We start from the raw sequence: 27108 nt of genomic DNA on the forward strand, positions 1-27108 counted from the left end.
ATTTAATTATAAAAGATGCAACTTCTTCTTTAAGTGAATCTGAGGACAATAGAAATCAGGTTTTGGTTTTAGTCCAGTAATATTTAAATATTTACTTTATTAAATAACACTTCACAAGACGCATCTTAATGCCATGTGTAAACAGGGCTTATCTCTGTCACCCATGTATTTCTCCAGTCTCCGTCCTTTTCTTTAGTGTCTAACTCTCTCCTCTGTCTCTGACCTCTGACTCGTCCTCTGCCTACCTCTGTCCTCTTCCTCTGTCCTCTTTGGTCTCCAATGTAATCACTTCCTCATCTCCTCATTTGTTTTTAATCTCCTATCTATTTTTATAACTCTAACTTTTTTAACCTGTCAGCTTTCTTATTCAACCTCATCAGCCCCATCCCACAGACTTTTTCTAACCCTTGTCTACTGTATCTCATTCCTACATTTTACATTCATTCCCTCTTTTTTTCTCATTCTTTCTCTCTTTGCTGTTTCCCTCTCCTCTTCCTTTTCTTCCTCCCTGCTCTGGCCTCACTGGCTCCAGTCAGAACCCAGCAGGCTGCAGCTACTCCCCTGGCTGTCTGCGTGCAGGACCCCCGTCTGATGGGTGCTGAGACACAGCCAAAAGCACAAAGCTGGATGAGCCCCATTCCCTAACTTCTCAACTGAGAGCCAACTCTTTGGACACCCTGCTCAAAACAGCTGAGACAGAGCATATCATATAATTATTATTATGTATTTATTTTTAAAACATCTCAGGATCTGATCATTCCTGGCATTAGAAAATGTAAGCTGCAGTTAAAAGACATAAATAACAAGTGACACAAATAGGTCCCTTGACTCCTGGAGTATTCAAAGTACAGACTGACTGCTGATGAAAAGGTTCACAATCATTTGTATTTTTACTTCTGATTTGGTGCATTTTTGTCTCATCGCACTTTTAAATCTACCCCAAAAGATTAAAGAACCGTCAGATTTATAGATTCATACAAAGTTTAAAAATGTTTTCGCTGGAAACTGATGAATGATATTCTGAATATGATTTCTAAACACATAAAATTTTACACAGATCACAAAATCATTAATACTAGACCTTTGATTTCTTAATGCATAAGTTTTTATATAATCTTCTTTCAGGACGCCAATAAACACATCTTGAGAGATATTTGCTCCGATATGGTTTTAAATGCTGGATCCAGCCAGGTAAAACTCCAGTGTCTAAAACATTATGTTACGGCGCTAGGTCGCATAACACATTTAAGATGGATATTGGGTTAAAGAACAAGTGTGTGTCTAGCCAGTTCTGTGCTGTATTACTGTATACAACCGTACACCATTACTGCATAGCCGTGATTCATGTCCAGAGGTGTCACACCAAGCTGCTGCAGAGAGTGCTCGGATGAAACATGTCACGACCGTAGACACAGGGCCCAATTAAAGGGAGGGATTAAACGGGACTCAGTGACCCTCTGAGGAATTTCACAAGGATGCTCTGTATTCACTGTCAAACTTTGGGGTTGCTTTCTTTAAGTACTTTCACCTGTTAATTAAGCCTTCCAAACTCCAGTCAAGGGGAAATGTGTGCGGCCAGACACTCTTTGCAAAGAAAAATGGCCAGTTCACAACTCAAGATGTCCTAATGTAAATATTTGACCAAGGTTGTGTATTGGACTGCAGGTCTATTACGCGTGGAGGAGGGAGTAGACTGATTTCAGTGCCATTAGTGGGTTTAAGCCCTTTGGTTTGCTTAAAATCCTACTAAAGTGCCTCAAAAAGTCAAGCCAAACAACCGCAGGTCAGGAACGTTCGGGTGACAGTAGAGCTGACAGACTCCAAGGGGTGGCGACATGCGCTCATAAGCTAACTTAGTGGCTCCATTCCCAGCTGAAAATACCGAGCCTCATCACCAAGAAGAGGAGAAGGCATTAAAGGAATGTTCTGGGTTTATTACCAGCTAGGCTCAACTAACAGCATTTGTGGAATAACCAAAAATGATTATCTTAACTTGTTCATTAATGTAAAAAAAATAACACAAATTGTGATTACAGTAAGGCACTTACCATGGAAGTGAGTGGAGCAAGTCCATAAACATTAAAATATATATTTTTTTAAAGTATAGCAACAAGACGTAAACATTAAGCATGTTAACATGACTTCTGTGTAATAAAATTGCTGCGTATCCCAAAAGCATTACAAGCTTAAGTTGATCGTAGAGACCATTGGTGCCAATGGTTTCTACAATCTACTTAGGCTTACGATGCTTTTGGGAAACGCAGCCCTGATCTGTGTAAAGTTTAATGCAATATTAGAACTTCATTGTCATGACAACGAAACCCTGTTATTCAAGTTCTGGTTACATCTCAACACAGAGAAGGTCAAGTGATTTTATTCCATTAAAGTTATGCTATCATATTTTATGTTCTGTGACTATACGTTTGAAACGATAAGTATTTTAGTGTTTATGGATCAGCTCCATTCACTATTACTGTAAGTGCCTTACTGTTACCACAATTTTTGCTTATTTCTTTCATTCTTTATTTTTAAATGAGGGTCGAGTTGTAATTATTTTTGTGGAGATCAACATTACGCAACAAATATAATTAATTGAGGTTAACTTTTATTGAACCCGGAACAGTTCACCTAAAAAGGAAAATTCTATCATTATTCTCTCCCCCTTTTATTCTTAACCCAAATGACATTCATTCTTATTTTGAACACAAAAGGAAATGTTAGGCCAAATCACTGTTCACTTTTACTGCATCTTTGTTTTCCAATGAAAGTGAAAGGACACTGAGACTTCCAACATCTACCTTACATCTCCTTTTGTGTTCCAGAATCCTACATTTAATAGTAAATTGGGACAACAAATGGGCATTGCCATGAAAGCCCTGTGTCTCAGTGTTTTCTTTTCTATTCCATATTTGTTCAGTTTTGATTTAATTAGCTACTCACACAAAAAAGCTCTCCAAGAACAGTGGTTCTGGTAGCATATTTTGCCAGCTCTTAGGGGATGGTTGGTTATAGATAACTAGCTTGTTAATGTGTGGCCTATTTGCAATAGTGTGGGCTGTGACCGCAGTGTTACATGCTCTGACAAATGTTTTGACGGCCCGTGGGAGCTGGAGGAAGGGCTGTCTGTTTTCAGAGTGGAGAATCCAACATTGAAGATAAGATAACACATATTAACTGACTGATTGGCAATAGCCCATCACTGGCAACACATTTCCATCTTTAAGCTATCATATGTGAAATCTAAGTATTAAACTCTCCCACACATCAAATGAAGATAATTCTGATTCAAGAGCATGACATGCTTTCTGTTACTAATAAAGACTGCATGTTAATTTGAGTTTGCTCACCAAAGAAAAAGCAATTTTTTTCTGTGTGTGCATGTGTGCATATGCTCTCCGGTACAAGCCGCCCTCTCCTTTGCTGAGCGTGAGTCCACAGGAGGAGGGCTCAGCTGAGCCCCCTCTACTTTAAGACCCTCCCAGCAGCAGAGAGATATCAGTTACTTTCTCATGGAGCAGAGAATCAGTGATACATGGGACCAAAGCTGAGCAGACGCTGTGTGTCTCTTCCCAGGGAGACACTCAGTCACAGTTGTTTGTAGATGCGTAAGGAGATCTGTGCTCACTCTCGCAGGCAGGTTGTTGATAGGTTGGACTGAAGTGCAAGGGCTGAAGTGAATTGATGCTTTGACACTGGAATCGTACGCTGAGCAGAATGACTCTACTGGGCTCTGAACATTCCATTCTGATTCGCAGCAAGTTTAAATCAGGTGAGATATGTTTGTGTGTGTGTATATGTGTGTGTGTGTGTGGTGGTGGTGCAGGTGCTTCACTTTTCACCTCATTATTTCATTTAACATGGCATGGCGAAGTCTTACACAAAACAATTAATAATAAGTAGTATGATTTTTTTATTCACTAACAATATCAATATCTACAATATCTGCAAACATTGACATCTGATTAAGACATTTACATTGTAATTTAAAACTAAATATTTAAGCCTTACACTGGATTTGGTACAGTTATTACAGAGAATTTGATAATAGACTGTATTTGATGACACGAGTACCTGTTGGTCTTTGTTTAGCTCTCGCCCATTCTGCTTCCAAATTCTGTTTCCAAAAAGCCTGAAGTGCTTTGATACAGGGGTCAAAGATTATCAAGAATCACCTCCATATCATTTAAACTGTCTTAGAGATTGAAGCAATACCCTCTGATCTAAATATCATTTTTTTTCATAAGTCAAGCTTTTGACAACCAAGGTTTACTTCCCAGAAGACAAAATGTAGATCAGCTTTCCTCTCAAATGGTACATTTGATTCCTCAGCACTCTGGTTTTGCACAGTAATGGATCACCAGACAAAATTACTGACAAAATTGAGCTCTTCCTCCAACAAAGGGAAATGACCTCTGTGCTCAAGGGAAGTAAAGACATAATATTTTGGTCCACACAGTGGCATGACATGAATATATTAAACATTGGCTTGTTGTGATCAACGCAGATTCTTGCTCTGATACTTCACAGATGTGAAGTTGTGTAGCCGTTCTTGTTGTTGTCGGCCACTGACCGGAGTGTGATCACTGAGATGTGATTGAGCTGGGCTGATATGAATCTTACATTGTGTTCCCTGTGTTTGGCTCATTGAGATACTTCGTCAAGGACAACAGCCCACTCCCACCACTGCGTAGAGATTACGTAACCCAGCGACTCAGACGTTTGGACAATTCCGAATGGCATCTCCTATACTGATGCCTCTTGAGGTCAAGTTGTTGAACATAGGGAATAAAGATCACTAATGAACTCTCGTTAACATCTCAATTATTTCTCCTAGACAGCAATAAGATTAAATGGAGAGCAAATTGAGACTTTTGCTTGAGTCTCCTCCTTCTTAGTTGTTTCTCCTTAGAAAAATAGATGGTCATATTTGTCTCCTGATCTATGCTGTAAGAAGTGGTTACCTGCAATTGTTGCCCAATCTAACCCTTAAAATTTGTTTTCATATCCTAATGCATATTTTGACTTGAATCGAACCAGTTAATTTAGATTAATTTAGATTAAACATTTTTGGGTTAACCTTTTTTTTTTTTTTGTGTATATGATCCACATTTATTTTATAAACTCTTACGGTATGTCAACAACTGTCTTATATTTTTCCATTTCCATTTCTTCAAAGGAATTTGAGGACAAACCTCTGAGATGAAAATAATGCTTAAATTAAACCTAATGAAAACATGAAATATCCTGAGCTATATAAGACCTACCACTGAGTGATATAAATTTCCCTCTGGGTGAGTGCTGTTATTCCAGTTTAAAGAGTATCACAGAGATGTTAACCAGCATTATATTAGAAAGGGGTTGCAGAATGACTTTTATAAATTGTATGACATGCCATTACAGCTGTTGGTGCAAGTGTACTGGATCACAAGGACGGTGCCAAGACTTTTTCAAATGGGGGCCGGGCAGGGTACAGACCGAGGGGTGTCTGTGAGTGGGGGGGGGGGGGCACATTGGGGGCCAGGCTTCTGTCCTTCTGGCACCCTCTCTAGAACTGCCCCAGCTGAATCAACAAAATGTTTTGAAGCTTTTCAATGCCAGTATTTTTTAAACAAATTACATTTTCAAAGCAGCATTAAAACTTTTAAATATTAGCAAAGTGAATGTTAAAAACCATTAAACTGCATCATGTTGTTTGTCTTTGTGTATGCTTGCGTGTGGATGGATAAAATCCTCACAGAATGCTTGATACAAGGGTTTGTCCTCTGGTGTACATCAGTCAGTTCTCCCAGCATACAGTCTCTCTGTGGCCCGTTCACTCATGGGTAAATAACAACTTTTCATATGTCCTTCACTAAATCTCAGAGCTAAAATTAAACAAGCAACTGCATTGTAGATCTTTGTTATATCTAAAAACATATCTTAGACATTGAGTCTAATGATCAGAATAGTAGTAGATCAATTGGGTTTTTTCAATGACAGATTCTTAAATATGGACTTAAATATAGACCAAACATGCTGGGACCGCACAATTAAATTGTTGTTTGTAAAAGTGCCCCTGGCTCCCATGGTAACAGCTGTTTAAGATGGTATTTGGTGGTGTCACGAATTTTAAGTTCTGGTTGAGATGCATCACCAAGCATAAACTAGCCTCAAAGTATGAACGCACATGTGTCAGGACTGCCTGTGTCATGTCAAGATTACAGCCTTGCTATTTACAGGCAATGTAGTTAACATCAAAAGTTCAAGGCATTTGTTTAGTCGTGCAGTGTTTCAGATATAGCTCATGACATTTTAGTTTAATAGAGTTACGCAACTGAAATAAGCAGTTTTTTTACAAAACGAGGACAAAGCTGTTCAATAATTTATACTCACAATATGTTAACATTTTTAATGGGGATATTCTAACATAGCATGTGGATGGTGCAATTGCATAATTATTGTGTAATTAATTGACATCATTTGGACAAATTATACAGGGTACAAGTTGTTTTTGCAGGTATAGCCTGTGCCTTGAAGATAACCGCTGCATCTATTTTTGCGCTATTGAGTCAGCTCATCTGGTTTTGATTGCTGAGAGTGTTATTTGATCTAGTTTGTCTGCAAAGCTGTGATCATTCTTATTGAGGGCAACGACTTGGGGCAATCATGAGCTCTGGTACTTTATTTTGCCCTGGTAAAGTTTTTTGCTTTTATTAATTCACCTGTTTTTGGAGCTGGACCAAAGCTCTGCCTTTAATGGGATTGTTTACCCATAAATTAAAATTCACTGGTCATTTACTCAACCTCGAATTTTTCCGAACCTGCCTAACTTTTTTTTTGTTCTTTTCCGTGGAACGCAAAGGCAGAATGTCAGTCTGCATTTAAATTCATTGCATTACTTTTCACTTTTTTCCATACAATAAAGTGAATGGGGACTGCCTTACGTTGACTTTTGTGTTCCACATAAGAAAGAAAGTCATATATGTTTGGAACAATATGAGGAAGAGTAAATGTTAATAGAATTTTAAATTTAAGTGAGCACAGACAAGAGGTTCAGTGCTTATTCTTAAGGAAAAAGAACAGCACAATAGCATTAAAAGTTTGATCTAGATTAGTCCAGATTGAATTTCTTTCCATCTGCCAAAAATAGACGGATATATTGGCAGTGATTGTCTTAAGTTCATATCAGCAATCATGTGCGAAAGCTGCCAGTATTGTTTGTGCATGAGAGATTGTTTCTGTGTGCCAAGGCTGAACATCATTAGAATTCTCTTGTTTGTCCACAGACTTGCAGTCCATGACAGTTGCTGGCATTGGACACAGAAGCACAGGTTGCCCAGTATGTGACCTAAACAAAAGCAGATGTATGCAGATTGCTTTTGTGTGATATCAGCGGTATGAGTGAATATATGGCCATTGCCTTTGCGTCGACTGCCCAATTATGCAGCTGCTTGGTTGATTTGCAATATATGGGAGAACAAATGAGTGAACAAATTAACATTGACAAGAACAAGAACTGGTGCATGTCCATATGTTCACTAACAAACATAACCTTGTTTCAGGGATTTTAGGTTATTTATAGAAAGAGAAGCCATTTATTCCTTATTCTTCAAAGTTATAAGGATATGCACGTAAGGTATAATGTACAGTCACCCCATAATTATCGCAGAATAAACCTCCTCGGAATGATAAAAGACCTCAGTCAGAGTGCTGATCACCTTGTTGGGGTTTATTTGCTATAATGACCAACTGACTGAACAATTCACTGCTTGTCACATGGTTACTTAACAAACAAACAAAACAAAAAAATGGATAAGAAATATTGATTTGAGTTTAAATTATTTTATTCTATTTGTTGAAAGAGAGCACCGAGTGATGTGCGATCATGTTGTCCCATCGGACATATTTGCATCGGATTCAGTGAGTTTACCTTCCCACATGGCTTGACCGGCAGCGTGAGAGACCTAGGTTTGTATCCACATTGAAGCCAGGAAATAACTGCGTTCCCTTAATCATTGCCGAGTGAGATTTGGAGGTTGCACTTTTCCCCTGACATTAAATTTTTACTCCACTAATGGTTAGGTTTAGGTTTTTGTTGGGGGGGGTAGATTCCATGAAATATGCATTCCTCTTTATTGTATTACATCCTGTAAAGCCGAAAGTAAATTTTGGCAAACTCTCCTGGACATAAATGGAGCTCACACGTGCCTACATGCCTTACAACACTTACCGCTTTGGCCACTGGGGGTAGTGTTTTAAATTTCGGTAAGCAGATTCCGATTTTCACTAAATAAAAGTCAACCTACTCTATCCGATTTCACTGTGATATTCCGCTGTGTGGGAAATATTGCATGTCAGTGAGTCGGCATTCTGTCACAGATCCTAGGGTGCCGGAACTTTTGAAAACTGCATGCTGACGTCCTGTGTGATCATGTTGATGAGAGGCACGAAACAAGCAGAATGTTGGAGATTGGTTGACGACGTTCACATATACATTCATCATACTAACTCTTTGACCACAGAATTCCACGATTGAACAATCAGTATCAAGTCTTCCAAAGTGCTGTGTAATGAAGACTTTTACACATGGACACTCAAGCAGTGGAGTGTCAGCTGCCCTGATGAGACGCACACCACCCAAAACAAAGCAAAAATGAAGCAACAGGCCCACAAATATTTCTTAAAACAGGATGTAGGGCTCTGATAAACACAGCTCCTGGCTTTTAAACAAATCTTCCTTGCAGTGTGTGGTCCTCCTGAGCCTGGGAGGGAGGTGCTCATAAATGTAAGAGGTGGGCCATTAATTGACTCTGATGTGAGTGTGTCTCAGAGATGGTTCTGTGTGAGAGGAAATGAAAAATTTGTCATCATTTTTCGCCCTTATGTATCCCTGAACCTGTATTACTGTGGAACACAAAAGGAGTTATTTATAGCAGAATGCTCAAGCTGCTCTTTTCCATTCAGTGAAAGTGTATGGTGACATTGGCTGTCAAGCAACATTTTTAAATGTCAGCCTGTTCCTTATACAAAGCAATCATATGGCTTTAAAATACTTGGAATACAGCACATTAATTGTGGACTACTTATTATGTACTTTTTGGAGCTTGACAGCCCCTGGTCCCCATCAACTTTCCTTGAATGGAAAAAGCAGCTCAGACATTCTGTTAAATGTCTCCATTATGACAGAATTTTTATTTTGGGGTGAACTATCCCTTTAAAGGAGTGAAGGGGATGCAGCATCTGCCTGTCCTACTGTATATGATGTGTTCCTTCTCCGGACACAGATTAATGCGTGATTTCTCCAGCTTCACTCATGATGAGTCATTATCTCTTCCTCTCTATCTTTTTCTCTCTCTCCCTTCCTCCCTGCCTCCACCCACAGTCCTGCAGTTGAGACTCCAGCAGAGGAGGACACGAGAGCAGCTCGCAGACCAGGGCATCATGCCTCGTGAGTAATACCTCTACACTTCCCTGGACTTGTACCCCTCCACTTAAACAAAGACAGGCTTCTGTGAGTGGGCTTGTGAAACAGCCCAAACCAGCTTAAGATGGTCTCAACTGGTCTCCCAGCCCAGTGGCGAATGGTGCTTTTCAAAAGTGGGAAAGCAAAGACTATTGTTTTTGGTGTCTACTGCTCTCAAAGTTGCTCTACTTAAACTGTGAAATTTCTAAACGAAAATAATTAACTCAAAACCTTTTTTGCAACACAAAACAGGCAAAATATCTTATTATAAAAGCTGAAATAATTGTGTTACATCAAATAATAACTACATGTGTATCTCTGAGATGGTGATTTTACATTCCATACATTGCCAATCATGCAAAACCATTTCAATTATTGTCCATTTATTGAAAAGGCCCATTTGAGAGCTCAACCAATTATCACATTGAGAAGCCAGGCTTCCAGGCAGGACAAAAACGCATTGATTGAAGGCTCAAATTTAATAGGCAAATAATGCCAATGAAGCTCCCATAGACTCCCAGAGAAGCACAGTGTCCGGGCAAGGCTCTGTAAGAGCCTCTAGTCCAATAAACATCATGCTTATGCCTTCTTGATTTTAATGATACAGGTGTCTGCCATAGACTCCCATTAAAGCATGAACAGCCCAATAGTTATGTGCATACATTAAATGCATAGTATTGATGCATTTCTTATGAAATTATAAGGGAAGACATTTGAGGAGTTTTAGCCACTTTTCAACTGGTCTGGCTGGGCGCCAACCAGCCAAACACAAGCTCAGCCAGGCTGAGAGACCACCATGTGAACACCAGATTGCCCAAGTTGGGAAACCAGTTAAGCCATCTTAAACCAGCTATGACCAGAAAACCACCCATTTTTATTTATTTTTTCTTCTGCAGGAAGGCCTCCCATTGGGGGCCAAATCCCACTTAAAAAAACATTTTAAACCAGCCTAAGCTGGTTTAAACTGGTCCTAGCTTGCTTTAGCTGGTCTACCAGCCTGGCCAAGCTGGAAAGTGTGCAAAATCCCTCTAAGACCAGCAAAAAATACATGGGTTGACACATGTTAATATGACAAATGAGTGAAGGCAAAGGCTGCTGTAAGATGATCCATGCTGTGCTGCTTCAAATTAATGTGCTCCTCGCAGCCAGCGATCATCGCACAGCCTACAGGCTGACCTCACTGGAATGCTCTTGTGCTGAAGAGGTGATCTGGGCACTGTGCGAGTCAGCTGCACCACAATTACACCAACAACACCTGTTAACATTTAAATAGAAGAGCCACTTTCATATGAGCTGCAGTTGGCCACCTATGCATACTGGGCACAAAAACCTTGAAGATTTAATCTGTCTATTTAAATGACTGTAAGGTGATAAGAAAGGGCTAACAGATAATAAACAGATGATCATGCAATACAGCATCTCTTTATACCTGAAAATGAGATCATGGACACAATTTAGGCTTCCATATTAGAAAATCATCAGGTCTTGTGAAGAACAACACAGATGCACAGGTCTATATTTCAGCATTATTTGGTCAAGAACCACCTACATAGAAAGATACCGTTTCACTGACATGTTAAGTAACCAACCACTGTTTGTTTGTTGTTTTATGTGCTGTTGTGGCATGAATTTATCGAAAATAGCTGAGACCACTATATTAGACAATGGTTGTACAGAAAACGTATCGGTTACCTAACGTAACCTCGGTTCTCTCTAGATGAGGAAACGAGTATTGCGTAAGCTAGCTTATGCTACGGGAAAGATTCATCTTTTCTGAGATATTGAAGCCAAAAAATGATCCTTAATTTTTGTATCCATTGTCAACGCAGTGCGGCAGCTGCAGACCTTGAGCGGGCTAGCTAGCGAGCTCATAGGTTGCTCTGCGGCAACTGCTGCAGCCTATAGACGAGCTTGGGCGAACTCGCATCCAATGAGAGGCGTCCGCGCGCTCACTGCATCAAAGCCTGCCAAAATGGGCGTGACTAGAGTGCATATAAGCGTAGTTCGTAGGCTGGAACCCTAGTTTTCATTGACTGAAGCGAAAAGTCGCTCGTGGCGCTGAAGCACGGCCGGCTACGCAATACTCGTTCCCTCATCTAGAGAGAACCGAGGTTACGTTAGGTAACCGATACGTTCTCTTACGAGAGGTTCTCTCGTATTGCGTAAGCTAGCTTACTCTACGGGAACCCATTGTCAACGCCGTGCGCGCCAAGCATCCACTGTATGAGCCCCAGGGAATTAAGGGGGGACCTGGGGGAGCCCTTATGAGTGGGGAAATAATATTTGGCCAGCAAGAATGCGGGTCATTGATTGTGTAATACATAAGCACATAGTGGGAAGGGAACGACAGAGCGGTGGTGCCGGTCTGTGTGGAATGTGTCCCATCAGTGCAGCTCACCAGGGGAGCTGTAGCGTATTAAACCGCTAGTAGTTTTGCCTGCAGAGCGGGCACTTCCATATTGTAAAATCTGACAAAGGTGGAGGGGGAAGTCCATCCCGCTGCCACACATATGTCGTGAATGGAAATCCCGCTGGACCATGCCCACGAGGATGCCATGCCTCTAGTGGAGTGAGCCCTAATGCCCTACGGGCATGGCAGGTCTTTGACGCCGTATGCAGCAGCAATAGCGTCCACTATCCATCTAGATAGTGTCTGTTTCGAGGCGGCGAGACCTTTGGTGCGCCCTCTGAACGAAACGAAAAGCTGCTCAGAGCATCTGAAAGCGGCGGAGCGCGCAGTATACAATCTCAGTGCTCTGACCGGGCAAAGGAGATTGGTGTCGCGTTCGCTATCGGGTGCTGGCAGCGCCGATAGGGAAATGACCTGTGCTCTGAAAGGAGTACCGATCACCTTGGGAACATAGCCGTGTCTAGGCTTTAAAATAACCTTGGAGTCACTTGGTCCAAACTCAAGACACGCAGCGCTGACAGACAGCGCGTGAAGGTCTCCCACACGTTTGACTGATGACAGGGCAGTCAGAAAAACGGTTTTGAGTGAAAGGTATTTCAAATCCACGGATTGAAGTGGTTCGAAAGGGGGCTTTCATAGTTTCGAGAACTATAGAAAGATCCCAGATAGGAACCGATGGGGGCGCGGGGGTTCATGCTTCTAGCTCCCCTGAGGAAGCGGATGACCAGCTCGTTTTTACCCCATGACTGGCCGTGCAGGGGTTCAGCGAACGCCGCAACGGCCGCCACATACACTTTGAGCGTGGATGGGGATCTGCCCTTATCCAGCAGCTCTTGTAGAAATACGAGCAGTGACGACACCCCACATGTCCGCGGGTCAAGGTCTCTGTCGGTGCACCATTTTGAGAACACAGACCATTTTGACGCATAGAGTCTTCACGTGGAAGGGGCTCTAGCGTGTATGATGGTGTTTATTACTCCTTCTGGCAGAGCGACAGGTAGTCGTTGATCACCCACGCATGCAGCGCCCAGCGCTCTGGGTGGGAATGCCAGATTGTGCCGCGAGCTTGAGAGAGGAGATCTGCTCTCACTGGGATGGGCCACGGCGCTGTCAGTGACAGCTGCGTAAGCTCCGGGAACCATGTCTGATTCTCCCAACGCGGGGCTATGAGGAGCACCGAGTGACGCGTTTCCCTGATCCTCTGCATTACCTGTGGCAATAGCGAGATGGGAGGGAAGGCGTAAAGCGGGCGTCTGGGCCAGTCCTGGGCCAGCGCGTCCTCGCTTTTCGAGAAAAATATTGGCCAGTGAGAGTTCTTTGGATGCAAAGAGGTCTATCTCTGCTCTGCCGAATAGGTGCCATAACGTCTGGACTGTTTGAGCGTGCAGGGACCATTCCCCTGGGGGAATATTGTCTCTGGACAGTCTGTCCGGGCCGTCGTTCAGGTGGCCTGGCACGTGCGTCGCCCTCAGCAAGCGCCGGTGGCACTGGGACCAACTCAGTATGCGTTTCGTCAGATGGAAGAGGTTCCTGGATCTGACACCACCCTGAAGGTTTAGGCAGGATACCACAGATCTGTTGTCCGAACGGACCAGGACGTGGTGACCCTGAATGACCGGGAGAAAGCGCGTACTCGACCGCTATCATTTCCAGACAATTAATGTGAAGGAGCTTTTCCTGAACTGACCATAGGCCGAAAACCGGAGAGCCCTCGCAGACCGCGCCCCAACCCGTGTTGGACGCGTCTGTCGAGATGACTTTTCGGCGAGATACAGCTCCCATTGTCACTCCCCGCTGATACCATTCGGCCAGAGAGCTGAAATACAGGTCTGAGTCACCTTGATGGGCTGGCGGCCTGTGGCCCAAGCCCGGCGAGACGCGCGGGTGTTTAGTCAATGCTGAAGCGGGCGCATGTGCAGTAAACCCAGCTGAAGTACTGCTGCGGCTGAGGCCATGTAGCCTAGCACTCTCTGAAATTTCTTCAGAGGTGTGAGGCTGTTCATCTGAAATGACGTGGCTAGTCGCTGTGTAGATAAGCGAGCCGTCATTGCCACTGAGTCTAGTTCTATTCCAAGGAAGGAAATTGCCTGACTGGGCTGTAGTGAGCTCTTGGTCCAATTGACTGCAAGGCCCAAACTGTTCAGATGACTGAGGAGAACTGTCCTGTGAGACAGAAGCTCTGTATGTGATTGTGCCAAAATCAGCCAATCGTCCAAATAGTTCAGAATTCGCAAACCCTGACTCCGCAGGGGTGCGAGCGCCGCGTCCATGCACTTCGTGAAAGTACGGGGTGCTAAGGACAGGCCGAACGGAAGGACGGTGTATTGATAAACCTGGCCGCCGGCTGAATCTCAAGAATGGCCTGTGACGGGGATTTATCTGAATCTGAAAGTATGCATTTTTCAGATCGAGAGAAATAAATGCGCGAGGAGTTTGCTGGTTGTAAGCATTTTGAACGGTCTTTTTGCAAGCGCTTTGTTCAAAACCCTGAGATCTAATATTGGTCTGAGGCCGCCGTCTTTCTTGGGGACAAGAAAATAACGGCTGTAAAACCCCGACTCGCTCAGGGGAGGCGGCACTCTCTCTATGGCCCTTTTGCACAGAAGGTTTGCTATTTCTGAACGAAGCATGCACGCTGCTTCCGTGTTCACAGTAGTTTCGAGCCGCGCTCTGAAGCAAGGAGGACGGCGATCGAACTTTAGCAAATAGCCCTGTTTTATTGTGCTTAACACCCATTCGGATATCCCTGGAATATCTTCCCACGCTTTGAAGCGTAATGTTAGAGGGTGAATGGCCAAATCGCTCTGATTGCCGCACACAGCCGCTGAACAGAATGTGTGAGCGCGCTTACTGTGCTTATGCTGGACTGCTCGCAGACAGCATGGACAGGCTGTTCTGTGAGTGACTTCCGATTGAGGTGAATGGGGAAAGAGTCACGCCTGTTAAGTGATGCGCAAGCATAGCCACGGGCACGGGACTTACATACAGAGAAGTGTTTGCTGGCCGTGTGACAGAGCGGGCAGAGAATGGGCGCGCGCACGTATTCGTGAGCGCATTTATTGACTCTAACACTCGAGTGGTTCGTAACCGCTTTTGAGTGTGCTCTGATGGGGACACGGAACGTGTAATGCTTGTGTATAGAGCTGAACACTGGATTGTGGGCACATTTTCTACACATAAGGCTGGTCGTTTGACAGAGCGGCCAGAGAATGGGCGCGCTTATTAACCCTAACACTCGAGCCGGTCGTAACCGCTTTATGTGAGTGTGCTCTGATAGGGACTCGGGACGTGTAATGCTTGTGTGTAGGGGTGAACACTGGATTGTGGGCACATTTTCTACACATAAGGCTTTATTTTGGGTCGCCGTGGAAACGGCGTTTGAGTGCAGGCAAGCGGGTAATATCACCGGCTTGTTGGCTGCTGAATCCACCACTGCAGTAGCCTGAGAGAAGGGGACTGACAGGGGGCGTACAGGACTTACATACAGCTGGCCGTGTGACAGAGCGGGCAGAGGAGGGGCGCACGCGACGGCTCGTGGGCACGCTTATTAACTCTAACACTCGAGCGGTCGTAACCGCTTATGTGACTGTGCTCTGATAGGGACACGGGATGTGTAATGCTTGTGTGTAGGGGTGAGCACTGGATTGTGGGCACATTTTCTACACATAAGGCATGTTTACTCTTTACAAGATTTCTTTGGGTCGCCGTGAAAATGGCGTTTGAGTGCAGGCAAACGGGTAGTATCACCGGCTTGTTGGCTGCTGAATCCACCACTGCAGTAGCCTGAGAGAAGGGGACTGACAGGGGCGAAGCTTTGACGGTGGTCCGGCCGTGGCGGGACTGAGCCGTCGTTTTCTCAACAATGCTAGGAGGACTTCGGTTGCTCAGGTTTCAGTACAATCTTAGGCCGAGGCCCGCAGGGGGGCGGCGGTCTGCGGCGGCTGTCTGAGCGCGATCGAGGGCGGCCGCCCTGTCGACGCTGAGAAGTCTGGCTTGTTGAGCTGGGCGCTGTGAAGAGGCTCGTGCAGGAGGCTGGTCACGTGGGCGGCCTGCAGAGGAGCTAGCGCGATGAGGCAGAAAGAGATTCATGGCTTGGGCTTCGAGAAACGGTCAACAATGCCACTCACCGCGGAACCGAAGAGACCGGACAGACAGATCGGCGCGTAGTGCGTTCAGCTTCTCCCATGTCGGCTAGTCAGATCTGAAACAGCCTCTGTCTGTAAGACGGCCATGGAATGCAGAGCAGATGCGGCTTGGCCGGCGGCGGTATAGGCGCGGCCAACACAGGCGGAAGTAGTTCTGCAGGCCTTAGACGGGAGCACCAGCTTAGACCGCCATCTCGCGGAGGGTGGGCAAAGGTGCGGCGTGGAGTCTGTTGGGAGCCTGCTCAGGGGGCGGTGACCACTCGAGCCCGAGGCGGTCGACGGCCTGTGTGAGGAGGCGCGTTAGTTCCCCTTCGACTCCGGCGCGGGTCCTGCTGGATTCCTGGGCCGAGGAGGAGGCGTGTGAGCCTGACCACTCCTCGCTGTCCAAAGCCATGATGGAACAGCCCTTATCCTCCGCTTCTTCGTCCGAGATGGCAGCAGATCAGCCGCTCGGCGGCAACTGCGCGTCCCGGGTGGGTGGGTAGGGTGAAGGCGATGCTCGAGGGAGGGGCTCCGGCGAGGCAATCGCTTCTACCACTGGTTCCGGCAGCCTTTGAGAGCGCCGCTTTTTTCTGCGCGGCTGAATGGAAGGCGGCGCGGCGGCTTCGGTCCTGAGCACTTCGAGTCGAGCCCGCAGGGTCGACATCGGAAGCTCCTCGCAGAGATCGCATCCGCCTTCAGCGAGGGCGAGCTCTGCATGCCCCAGTCCCAGGCAGAGAGCGCAGATGACGTGGCGGTCTCCGGTGCTGAGAGGGGCACGGCATGAGGCGCAAGTGGAGCGAGGCATCTTTAAAAAGACGCTCGTACTCTTTTGTGAAGTTCGTAAGAACTAGATTGCTGTAAAAAGGATACGTCGCCGGATGGCGTAGCTCGCAGGACGGCTGAAGGTGGCGAAGACGGCCGGCTTCTTCGAGCGCTGTCCACGCTTGCTTGATGCCCCTCGAGCGGCGACGCGGCTTCCAGTTCAGAGATGCGAAGAGCTTCGCTGAAGAGATGAAAATCAGGGTTCCAGCCTACGAACTACGCTTATATGCACTCTAGTCACGCCCATTTTGGCGAGCTTTGATGCAGTGAGCGCACGGACACCTTTCATTGGATGCGAGTTCGCCCAAGCTCGTCTATAGGCTGCAGCAGTTGCAGAGCAACCTATGAGCTCGCTAGCTAGCCCGCTCAAGCTAGCTTACGCAATACGAGAGAACCTCTCATAAGAGAACTGAATATTTGTCTAATATCTGAAAAATTTATTCCACTAACCTGCAAACTTTGGCAAATCCAGGTATTATTTTCACAAGTGCTCATTGACTCAGTGAGTATCTGTACCTTTAGTATCGCTAAACACAACTTTGTTTCCAAGTAGACTGATAAGGAAACCTGTGTCCTAACACCTGGAAGTTGCGGATAGTTAGCCAAATTAGAGCTTGTCAGTCAGTGCAAGTGTTTTCCATTTTTGAGCACATGAACAAGATGATCAGCGAAAGGACCTCAGATGGGACTGTGGATGTGTTTTCTGAGGCTAAAATAAATTTTCAGAAGTTTTTAAACAAAGTCTCATATACTGAAAGTTGCATTGTAAGATGAGTCAAAGATAAACACCCAAAGATATTAAAGAAAACAGGGCTGCATGCCTATCTATCTGCTAAAATATACTGCAGCCTTATTGGTGTATCTAATATTCTGCTTTAGGTTTAATAAATATACTGATATTCCTGATAGAATACTATTGTAACTGTCACAGGTTTCCTAGTGTATATTTTCACTTGTAATATGGTGTTTTAAATAAGCAGTTGAAATGTATGGCTGGCGCAGTTGGTCTTTTTGCAGAAAGGCTTTAGATAACCTGTAATAAGTGTGCACAGGACAAGAATCGGCTGCCAGCTCAGCTCTAATCAATTTCAGGGAGTCTGCCGGAGATAAAATCCACCCAAAAATGTGATTGGCTAGTCTGTGGTCCTTAAAAAAGAATTTTCAATGGCTGTTTATCTTTTTATGGCAGATAAGGGGCCGTCAAAGTCAGATAAACAGTTTTTTTTAGGCATTTAAATAGTTGCTATACACCAGCCGAAATATATGTTGATAAAGCGATAACTGCATAATAGCATACACATTACAAAAATGTATGTTTTCTTGTTTAATCACCTTGTCTTATGGATCTGATGCAGATAGCCCCTTTTTATTGCCCGTCACTGTCAGGGTTTTTTTTTCTCCTTGCGACCCCAAGCACTGTTTTGTGACATCTGTTCTTGTGTTTGTTTTATTTATATCTCACTGCTTTTCGAGAGTCAGTCCAACAAAAAGTAGATCTAATTCAACCTCTAGCACACTGTATCTCCCATATATCATAATGCACCTTACATTTGAAAGGGCTGTGTAAGGAGGTGATATTTCAATCTTTCCTCTGCTTTTTGAGAGGATGAACTGCACATATGCCCTGTGTATACATTTCCCTGAGAACATCTGATCTTTATTAGACACTTAAAAGCAGCAGTCAGGCCTCTCAGTGTTGTCTGGCGTGTGGCTGAGGAGGAGTCAGTAAGATGGACATCTTGGCTTTAGTGTTTGGCTTGTGCATAGACTATTCTCTGTCTGGACTAAAGGATTGTGGAGACTTCTCATTCCACAATGTATTGCTTCAAACATGGGATGCTTTTTTATGCTCTTTTGTGGTTATGTAATTAAAATATCTCTGTGCACTATTGTGTCTCACTTTCCTGTAAAAATCTTTGAAATGCAAAACAATATGCACATAAACATCACACTCACAGCGAAAGATAGTAATAGTCCAGGCGTGACATCATGTCTGGTTAAATCTTATGAAAGAAGTCAAGAATATTTCTGGGTCAAATCTGTTCCCAAATTGAAAGATAAGTAATAGCATTTTGCATGAAGTATTGCAAGTATGAAGGCACTGTGAATTTGGGCAGTGGTGTTTAATTGTCATGACAGCACTCTGACAGTACAAAAAATGTCTTAATGGTCGTATAAATAGTATTTTTTTTTCCTTCAATCTCTTGCTTATACCTTTTTTGGGGGTGAAATATGAAATTGTTGGTAATTTACCCATCTTTGCCGGTTGCAAATGAAATCTTGCAAAGACCTAACAGACTGTGTGTCACTTACTGTAAATGGTGGAGAAAAAAAATCTAAATAATATCTATTTTTTTCAGTACATATAAGTACAATATTTTGTAGAGTGAAGATTACTTAAAGTACACAAAACCAGAAGAAGACCAGAGGAATTTGAATTGATCAAAATATCTATTCTACAAAGTAATAGCTGCAGTGCTTACCAGTTCCCCAATTAAATAATAACAATAAAAAAGCCACAAAACAATAAAGGCTAAAATATATTTGAAACATAAAATACAGCTAGATTATTGATTTGTTTTTATAATTATATGTTGCCAGGGTTGGGAGGGTTACTTTTGAAATGCATTCCACTACAGATTACAGAATACATGCTGTAAAACATAATTTAGTTTGATTACTCCAGGTCAGTAACATATTCTAAATACTTTGGATTACTTCTTAAGAACTGGTAGTTTTTTTTTTTTACTATAAAAACTCTGCCAGTACAGTAAGACAAAATACACATGTTAAAAATACATTCTCTGAAAAACCAAAATATCTTATGCAGTGTTGTTTCTAAAACAAGATCAATCAAATTGATCTTGTTTTAAGGATTTTTAGATATGTTTACAGGAAAACAATACAAAAATTATCAAGAATACGATTTTTGCCCTATTATCAAGGGTCTTACTAGAAAAAGAATTATTATGATCCAACATGAATTATCATGATAAAAATATATGATCGTGTCTGGTAACATGTACAAGTAAAATGGCTAGAAATACCATTTTAGCTTACTGTAAAGCTGACAAAAAGGTTTATTTCTATTTCTTCTACTCCAAACTTACTTCAAACTTACTTTTCTGTCTGCTCGTATGAATGTAACACATCATAAGAAAGTGTTTCACTGCTGTTCAAATGCACTTTGGATCGCATCAATTATATATAAAAATATTAAATAAAACAAATGAAAATAAAATGCAAAGTAATTTCTTCAGTAATAAAAATACTTTTTGAATGTAACTGTACTCTAATTACCAATGATTTAAATTGTAACTGTAGTGGAATACAGTTACTTATATTTTGTATTTTAAATACGTATTCCCGTAACGTATTCCATTACTCCCCAAACCTGTATTTTGCAAACAGTACTGTCGAAAGCTTCTTTCTTTTTTATTTCTTTTTTTTAACTTTTCCTCATGGACTGCACCAGATTTACCAGTTCTGTGCTTTGAGATTTTACCCCACTCTTCCACCAAGGCACTTGCAAGTTCCCGGACATTTCTGGGGGGAATGACCCTAGCCCACACCCTGACATTCCTGTCTTGCAGGAAATCATGCACAGAACTAGCAGTATAGCTGGTGGTATTGTCATGCTGGAGGGTCATGTCAGGATGAGCCTGCAGGAAGAGCAGCACATGAGGGAGGAGGATGTCTTCCCTGTAACGCACAGCGTTGAGATTGCCTGCAATGACAACAAGCTCAGTCCGATGATGCTTTGACACACTGCCCCAGACCATGACAGACACTCCACCTCCAAATCGAACCCACTCCAGAGTACAGGCCTCGGTGTAATGCTCATTCCTTCTACGATAAACGCGTGTCAAATATCATCCCTGGTGAGACAAAACTGCAACTCGTCAGTGAAGCCAGTCTTGTCTGGTCCAGAGAAGGTGGGTTTGTGCCCATAGGCGACGTTGTTGCCGGTGATGTCTGGTAAGGACCCCTTACAACGGGCCTACAAGCCCTCAGTCCAGCCTCTTGCAGACAGTCTGAGCACTGATAGAGGGATTGTGTGTTCCTTGTGTAACTCGGGCAGTTGTTGTTGCCATCCTGTACCTGTCCCGCAGGTGTGATATTCGGATGTATCGATCCTGTGCAGGTGTTGTTACACGTGGTCTGCCACTGCAACGATGATCAGCTGTCCTTCCTGTCTCCCTGTAGCACTGTCTTGGGCGTCTCACAGTACAGACATTGCAATTTATTGCCTGAACTCATGCAGAAGGCACATTCACGCAGATGAGCAGGAACCTGGGCATCTTTCTTTAGGTGTCTTTCCAGAGTCTGTAGAAAGGTCTCTTTAGTGTCCTACGTTTTTATAACTGTAAGACTGTAATAACTTTTTATAACTTTAAGACTGTAAGCTGTTAGTGTCTTAATGACGTTCCACAGGTGCATGTTCATTAATTGTTTATGGTTAACAAGCATGGGAAACTTTGTTTAAACCCTTTACAATAAAGATCTGTAAAGTTATTTGGATATTTACAAAATTATCTTTAAAATACAGTGTTCTGAAAAAGGAATGTTTCTTTTTTCCTGAGTATATGTATATATATATATATACATGTGGCAGGGCGGAGGGCGTTGCCGGGTCGTGATCCTGTGTGTGTTTATGTTGTCTTAAGTTTATCATTAAACTATTATTTATATTGAAAAGCCGGTTCTCGCCTCCTCCTTTCCATTGACCACTTTACAATGCATTTAAAAATTCTACTTTTGCAACTTAATTGTATTAGTATTAATATTTGCACCTGCCACACAGCATGACTATTTGCACTCCAATAGTCATTAGACATAAATGCTTCCCTAGTTTGGCTGCAGAGGCGTGGGGTTTAACGATGATGTGGATGTGCTTTTCTCATGCAGATGACCCGTGTTCGAATTCGCCCTTTGTTCCACTTTATCCCATCTGGATTTCAGTCTCCACTATTACTATTTATTTTAATACTGCTTATAGTAATACATAAAAATTTATATAAAAGTTGATTTCCTCAGTGAATTGGACACAGTGTATTTCAGGGAGTTCAGAGAAAGGTTTTAACCAGATAAAATGAACCATGTGTAGCGGGGATTCCTCACTACAATGTAGGGGTAAACACTTTAGCAAATATCTTGGATGGCTAAACTTGTAACAGGAGCTAGGTCCCCACCTTCAAGCACAATTCAATATTGTACTTAAGCAATAAGTATGTTTTTGTCTGCCTTGTGTAATTGTGTTCTCTTTCTTTTGAGCAAACTGGTGAAAAGGAGGCTCTAGGTTTCAGTTTGGACTCGATAGCTTCACAGAGTGTGGTGTCTAAGTGTGTGTACTTAGCTTACCCCCTCATCTCTCCCCAGCTTACAAGACAACAAGTTAGATTTGAAATGTTACTTTGCTTATAACCTCTGATTTATTTCTTGAAAAACTTCAATAAACAAAATGAAGAAAAGTAAAGCAATAATAGTAATTAGCAAAAATTCAGCAATAAACCCAAAACATCCAGTCCACTTGTAAATGTTCCAAAAATCAATAAAGTTTCACTTTGTTTCAACCTTTTGTTGCACAGTCCTTGCTCTTCAGTATGACACAAATTCCATACTCAGTTAACAAACTTAAAATTCAATATTTAAATAGTCACAGTTCAAATGTAGTGCTCAGATAATAAACAGTACAGTTCAATCAGCAATGTTCAATGAATGTCACAAACCCGTCAGACACATTTTCTGGCATTTGGCAACATACCTGAGTGTGACACACAAACCAATGAGTTTTGACTTTACTCCCACTGAAGAACAGGGCTGGTCATGGAGCATCCTGGTGTAGCAGGGTAATTTGCTTCATTAAATAGTGGCCTGTTTAAAGTTGGAAATGCTCCCCCACCGGGGTGCAAATAGCATCTAAAATTCTTTGAACTCAGTGCTTAAAAAAAGGCTTTTTGCTGCTCTTTTCAACTAGTGCAAAAACCCTCTGCCTTGATTTTATGATTTCATAGGTTGGAAAAATCAACCCATCGTCGCTACACTCCGACATATTAAACTAAAATAGATAAAAATGCAAAACAGTTACTTGAATGTTCAATGATGATACATTTTTATTTGTATTTTTTTATTTTAAGTCATATTGATATTTTTTCAGGGGCTTAAAGTAAAAAAAAAAAAAAAATACGTATTTCCAGAAACAGTCAAAAAAAATAAATAAATCTTAAAATAATAAATAAATGCATGACTAATCTTTAATGTTATTTAAAAAAAAAAAAAAAAAAAAGCAATGAAACAATTGTTTTAAAATATGACTCATTTTTTTAAATGCTTTTGTCCACCAAATCAAAGTCAAGTGGTGTATTTGTTTATTATGTTAACAATAAAAACCGTAAAACATAGCGGACAATTTGAGACCCTTAAGACAGTGTGAAGTTAAAAAAAAACATCAGATACAATTTTTATGAATACAAACATTTTGTTTAGGTAGGGCTGGGATAAACAATTATTTTTTTAACGATTAATCTAGCGATTTATTTTTTCTATGCATCGATTAATCTAACGATTCATTTTTTTCAGTCCGATTCGATTTCGATTCGATTAATCTACTTGTGACAACACCGGTAATACCGGTTTCATCGGGGGCGGGGGTGTATAAAATGTAAAAAAAAAAAAACATTTGCCGGGAGTTTGATTGACTGGCGATCTGATCAATCAATCATAATACGCCATTTCTGTCTGACAAAGAAGTCAGGAGAGAGAAGATTAACGTCGGTGGATTTGAATTTGAATAATGGATTGTAGGCTACTGTACTGACATCTTTCAGCGGTTAAAACAACAGTCCTTCTGATGTAGGCTACATTCATGTTTAGCCTATTTGATGCTATAAATTAACCAAGGAAAAGATGATCGGTTCACGAGCAGCTTTAACTGAGGCAATCTGTCACGACACATTAAAGAGCCACAAAATAGTAGGCCTATTTATGGTTTAATTTTCTTTGAATGACCAAATTTGAAAGTTGAGACTTTATTAAATGTTACCTGCTTGGTCCTGTCTGTCAGCGCGTTGTCAGTGTCCTCTATGTATTTTTCACGACATTCATAGCTATAAGCGCATTATTAATAGCTATAGCTTAAAACTTTAGGTGTCTACAACGTATTATAGCCTACTCCAACATCGAGTGCAAAGTGGGGAGTTGAAAAAATCTTACGGTGCTCTGTCATCTGCAGCTGCTCCCGGGTGGCGCCTCTTCAGATGCTGGTGCATTGCCGTGGTGCTAGAATGGAAGGCCATCTCCATTTTGCAAAGATGACATATCACGGAATTGTTTCCTTTTAAATTAAAGAATTCCCATACTTTAGAGGAACGAGTGCATGCCACCATCCCCCTTGAAATTCACTGACTGTAAGCACTTACAGAGAGAGTGTGGCCTGTGTCAGAAGGACTGTGGAAGAATGTAATGTTGCATCTCTATTTAATCGCAGATTCGCAGGATCCATTTGTCTGGACTAGTTAAGCCTCACTAACAATGGTCTGTTGAAAGATGTGTAAAATCTCTGTTAAAATTCTTTCTTTAATTACATCTTGAGTCAATTATAAATAAGCCATTTGTCATTTCACTTAAAGGTGTTGTGCACTGTGACTCTGGGGCTGTATCAAAACATTCTTTCTTTGAGCAACAATCCAGCCGGACACAGCAACACTGATTCGACAAATGGCATGACTTTGGGACGGGACTGTCTGTTTTTGGAATCGGTTTGAAAACGGTGATAATTTTTGCAATTCTAGGCATTAGGCCTACTTTTGCAATTTGTCTGATGCTAGTGATGCAAAAATGATACACCTGAGTCCACCTTTAGAGATAGTTCTAGAGATAAAAGTGGATCATAACACATCTGTCATCATTTTAGCTTTCAAATGTAGATCTGTAGATATTACACTAACAAATACGTCTGACACAACAGATGATCATTTTCGAGTGTGATGGATTGTGGCAGTTTGCTTAACCATGTGAACATAGATCTCTCTCTGTATAAATGGTATAGCTACTTTGTTATAGCTAGCTTTTTTTAAAGATTTGAAATTGTTTCCATGTTCTTGTGTTGTCTGTGTTCCTGATCCCTTCCTAATTGTATCCACGTGTTTCTTGTTTGTCAATTACCCATGTGTGTAATGAGCAGTGGCTATAATAGTAAGTCTAAGTTTATTTCTTACAGTATTTTCCCTGTTCCATGTGTTTTGGATTCTTGTATCTTGTACTTTGAAGAAAAGGATGCAAGTGAGTGCAATAGTGGGGTTTCAGAAGCAAAATCCCATTCATTTCTCCATAGAGAAATTTTATGATAACATATAACACTTTTAAGACAGACCTGCTAAAAAAAATATGTGGATTAAAAAAAGTAATGTGAATGAATAAGTCCTTCAAAAACTTTACAAACCAGCTGACCAATCATCACATCTGAAATGTTGCTCTGGTCATCCTGAAATAACAGTGTCCTGAAAATCCAAAGCATGCATAGATTTTACAAAGCAAATAAGTGTAACACAACTTGAACTGTGCCGAAGAGCAGGTTTATTGACACTTTGGAAAAATATATTATAGATCCACACAGTAAAGCCATAAGGAAGGAGGAACACACACACATGGCACTCCAAGAACGGTGTGACGTGCTGTCAGTTCCAGACATGAGAGAGTTACATTATTTACAGGGTTTTGTCTGTGTGTTCTAAACTGCGAGTATTATATTAATAAAGACTCACAGTGGCCACAATATTTCTGGAAGTGACAGTTTTGTTCTTTTGAACATGTGGGATGGAACAACATGGTTGGGAACATAGCTACTCCTGGCCAAATGTCCAGTGAAGAACTACACTATCAATAATCCTAAAGAGAGGTTCACCATTCAGGGAATTTACTTTTTCCATGAAACAGAAATTGCAGCAAGATATATTTGTATATATCTGAATATTTTGCAATAAACTTATAATCTATAATTATATAAGGCATTAGTTATATTTTTTTACTTATGGTGCAATAACACTTTATAGGATGAGTAGTTCATTACCTTTTACAAGAATTTAAGCTGGCAGTCTTGTATTTATTTTTAAATGTATAGGAAAAATTACAGCCCCTGAAGAAAAGTGGCTGGTCACTGTTGTGCTCTTTTAGGTCCTATAACTCCTGCTTTCCTGAGATCCACATTACAGAAAACATGACCAGAACCATTAAATATTTTGTAAACAATAAATATGTGTTGAATATCAATGTCAGGCTTATATATTGCTGAAATTATTATAGTGCAACATAGCCTCTCACATGACCCAACAATAGTTTGGTGAACAAAAAATATATAAACAAAAACAAATAATTTCCATTGGTCAATATTTCTTTGCAGCAGTCAGGTTAGCATTTGGTTCAGAACTATAATTCAGCTTTATGAGAGATACACTCAGCCAGATCAGGTACTGACAGTAATTATTTATGTAGGATTCATTGACAGCGTGTTCACAGACACCTTTACAGATAAAAGTGTATCCCATTTGTTTTTCCAGCCTTGAAGAGTCCGGCTGCATTCCATGAACAGAGGAAAAGTCTTGAGCTATCCAAGGTTAGAACTATAAGCAACATTATCTCAAAGAATCCTTAAAAACAAAGTCACGTGGTATGCGGCATGTCTCTAAGACATATGGCATACAACAGATAAATAATTACATTTAATGATTATAAACAGTCCAATATGAAATTACAACAGGGTTTCATTGTCTTGGTATTTTGTAAGTGTGTAAAATGCGATATTTAATTAGTTGTGTCAATATTTTGCAGACTGGAGCTTACTTAAAACACAAAATCAGAAGTAGGCCTGAGAAATCTGAGCTTATCAACTTGCAAATTCTACAAGGTAAGACCTTTGGTGCTTGTTATTGCACTCAGAACAAAAAAAATTCTGAGATTTACGCATTTCAATTAGATTACAAAATGCTATTACATTTAATGGAGTAATTTATAACAATAAATAAAACGAAATATTAATATTTTTATTAATTGAATATATGTAAAACAAATTGCACAGGTGAATTAAATGGAATTTCGTTATGAAATTGAAATATGTAAATCTTAAAAATAGGCTAAAGTATTTTTATTTTTAAAGTGTGTGGTTGGCAGATTAAAAAAATAAAAACACTCATATGGGGAAAAATATATTTCATCTATCCAAAATATATTTGAAACAGAAAATATAGCTATATTACATACTTTTGTTGTAAATAACAGTTCATTTTTATTTATTTATTTTTTTTTTTTCTAAA

The 27108-nt window shown here is 41.5% G+C and overlaps 1 protein-coding gene across 6 annotated transcripts in view; it reads left to right on the forward strand.

The window, feature by feature from the left end:
- The first annotated feature begins 3522 nt into the window (after positions 1 to 3522).
- Positions 3523 to 27108, forward strand: part of LOC127633856 (myocardin-like) — a 42157-nt gene continuing 18571 nt past the window's right edge. For 4 of the 6 annotated variants that reach the window (XM_052113204.1, XM_052113205.1, XM_052113207.1 and 1 more), the window contains exons 1-4: positions 3523 to 3769; positions 9362 to 9427; positions 26356 to 26411; positions 26627 to 26702. In XM_052113204.1, coding sequence (XP_051969164.1) covers positions 3715 to 3769; positions 9362 to 9427; positions 26356 to 26411; positions 26627 to 26702 — 253 coding nt within the window. In that variant the 5' untranslated portion in view covers positions 3523 to 3714. The remainder of the gene's footprint in view (positions 3770 to 9361; positions 9428 to 26355; positions 26412 to 26626; positions 26703 to 27108) is intronic. The other 2 variants (XM_052113206.1, XM_052113209.1) reach the window with 2 other exon arrangements.

The sequence above is a fragment of the Xyrauchen texanus genome, chromosome 40 (genome assembly GCF_025860055.1).
Source record: "Xyrauchen texanus isolate HMW12.3.18 chromosome 40, RBS_HiC_50CHRs, whole genome shotgun sequence".
In the NCBI taxonomy this organism is placed as follows: Eukaryota; Metazoa; Chordata; class Actinopteri; order Cypriniformes; family Catostomidae; genus Xyrauchen; species Xyrauchen texanus.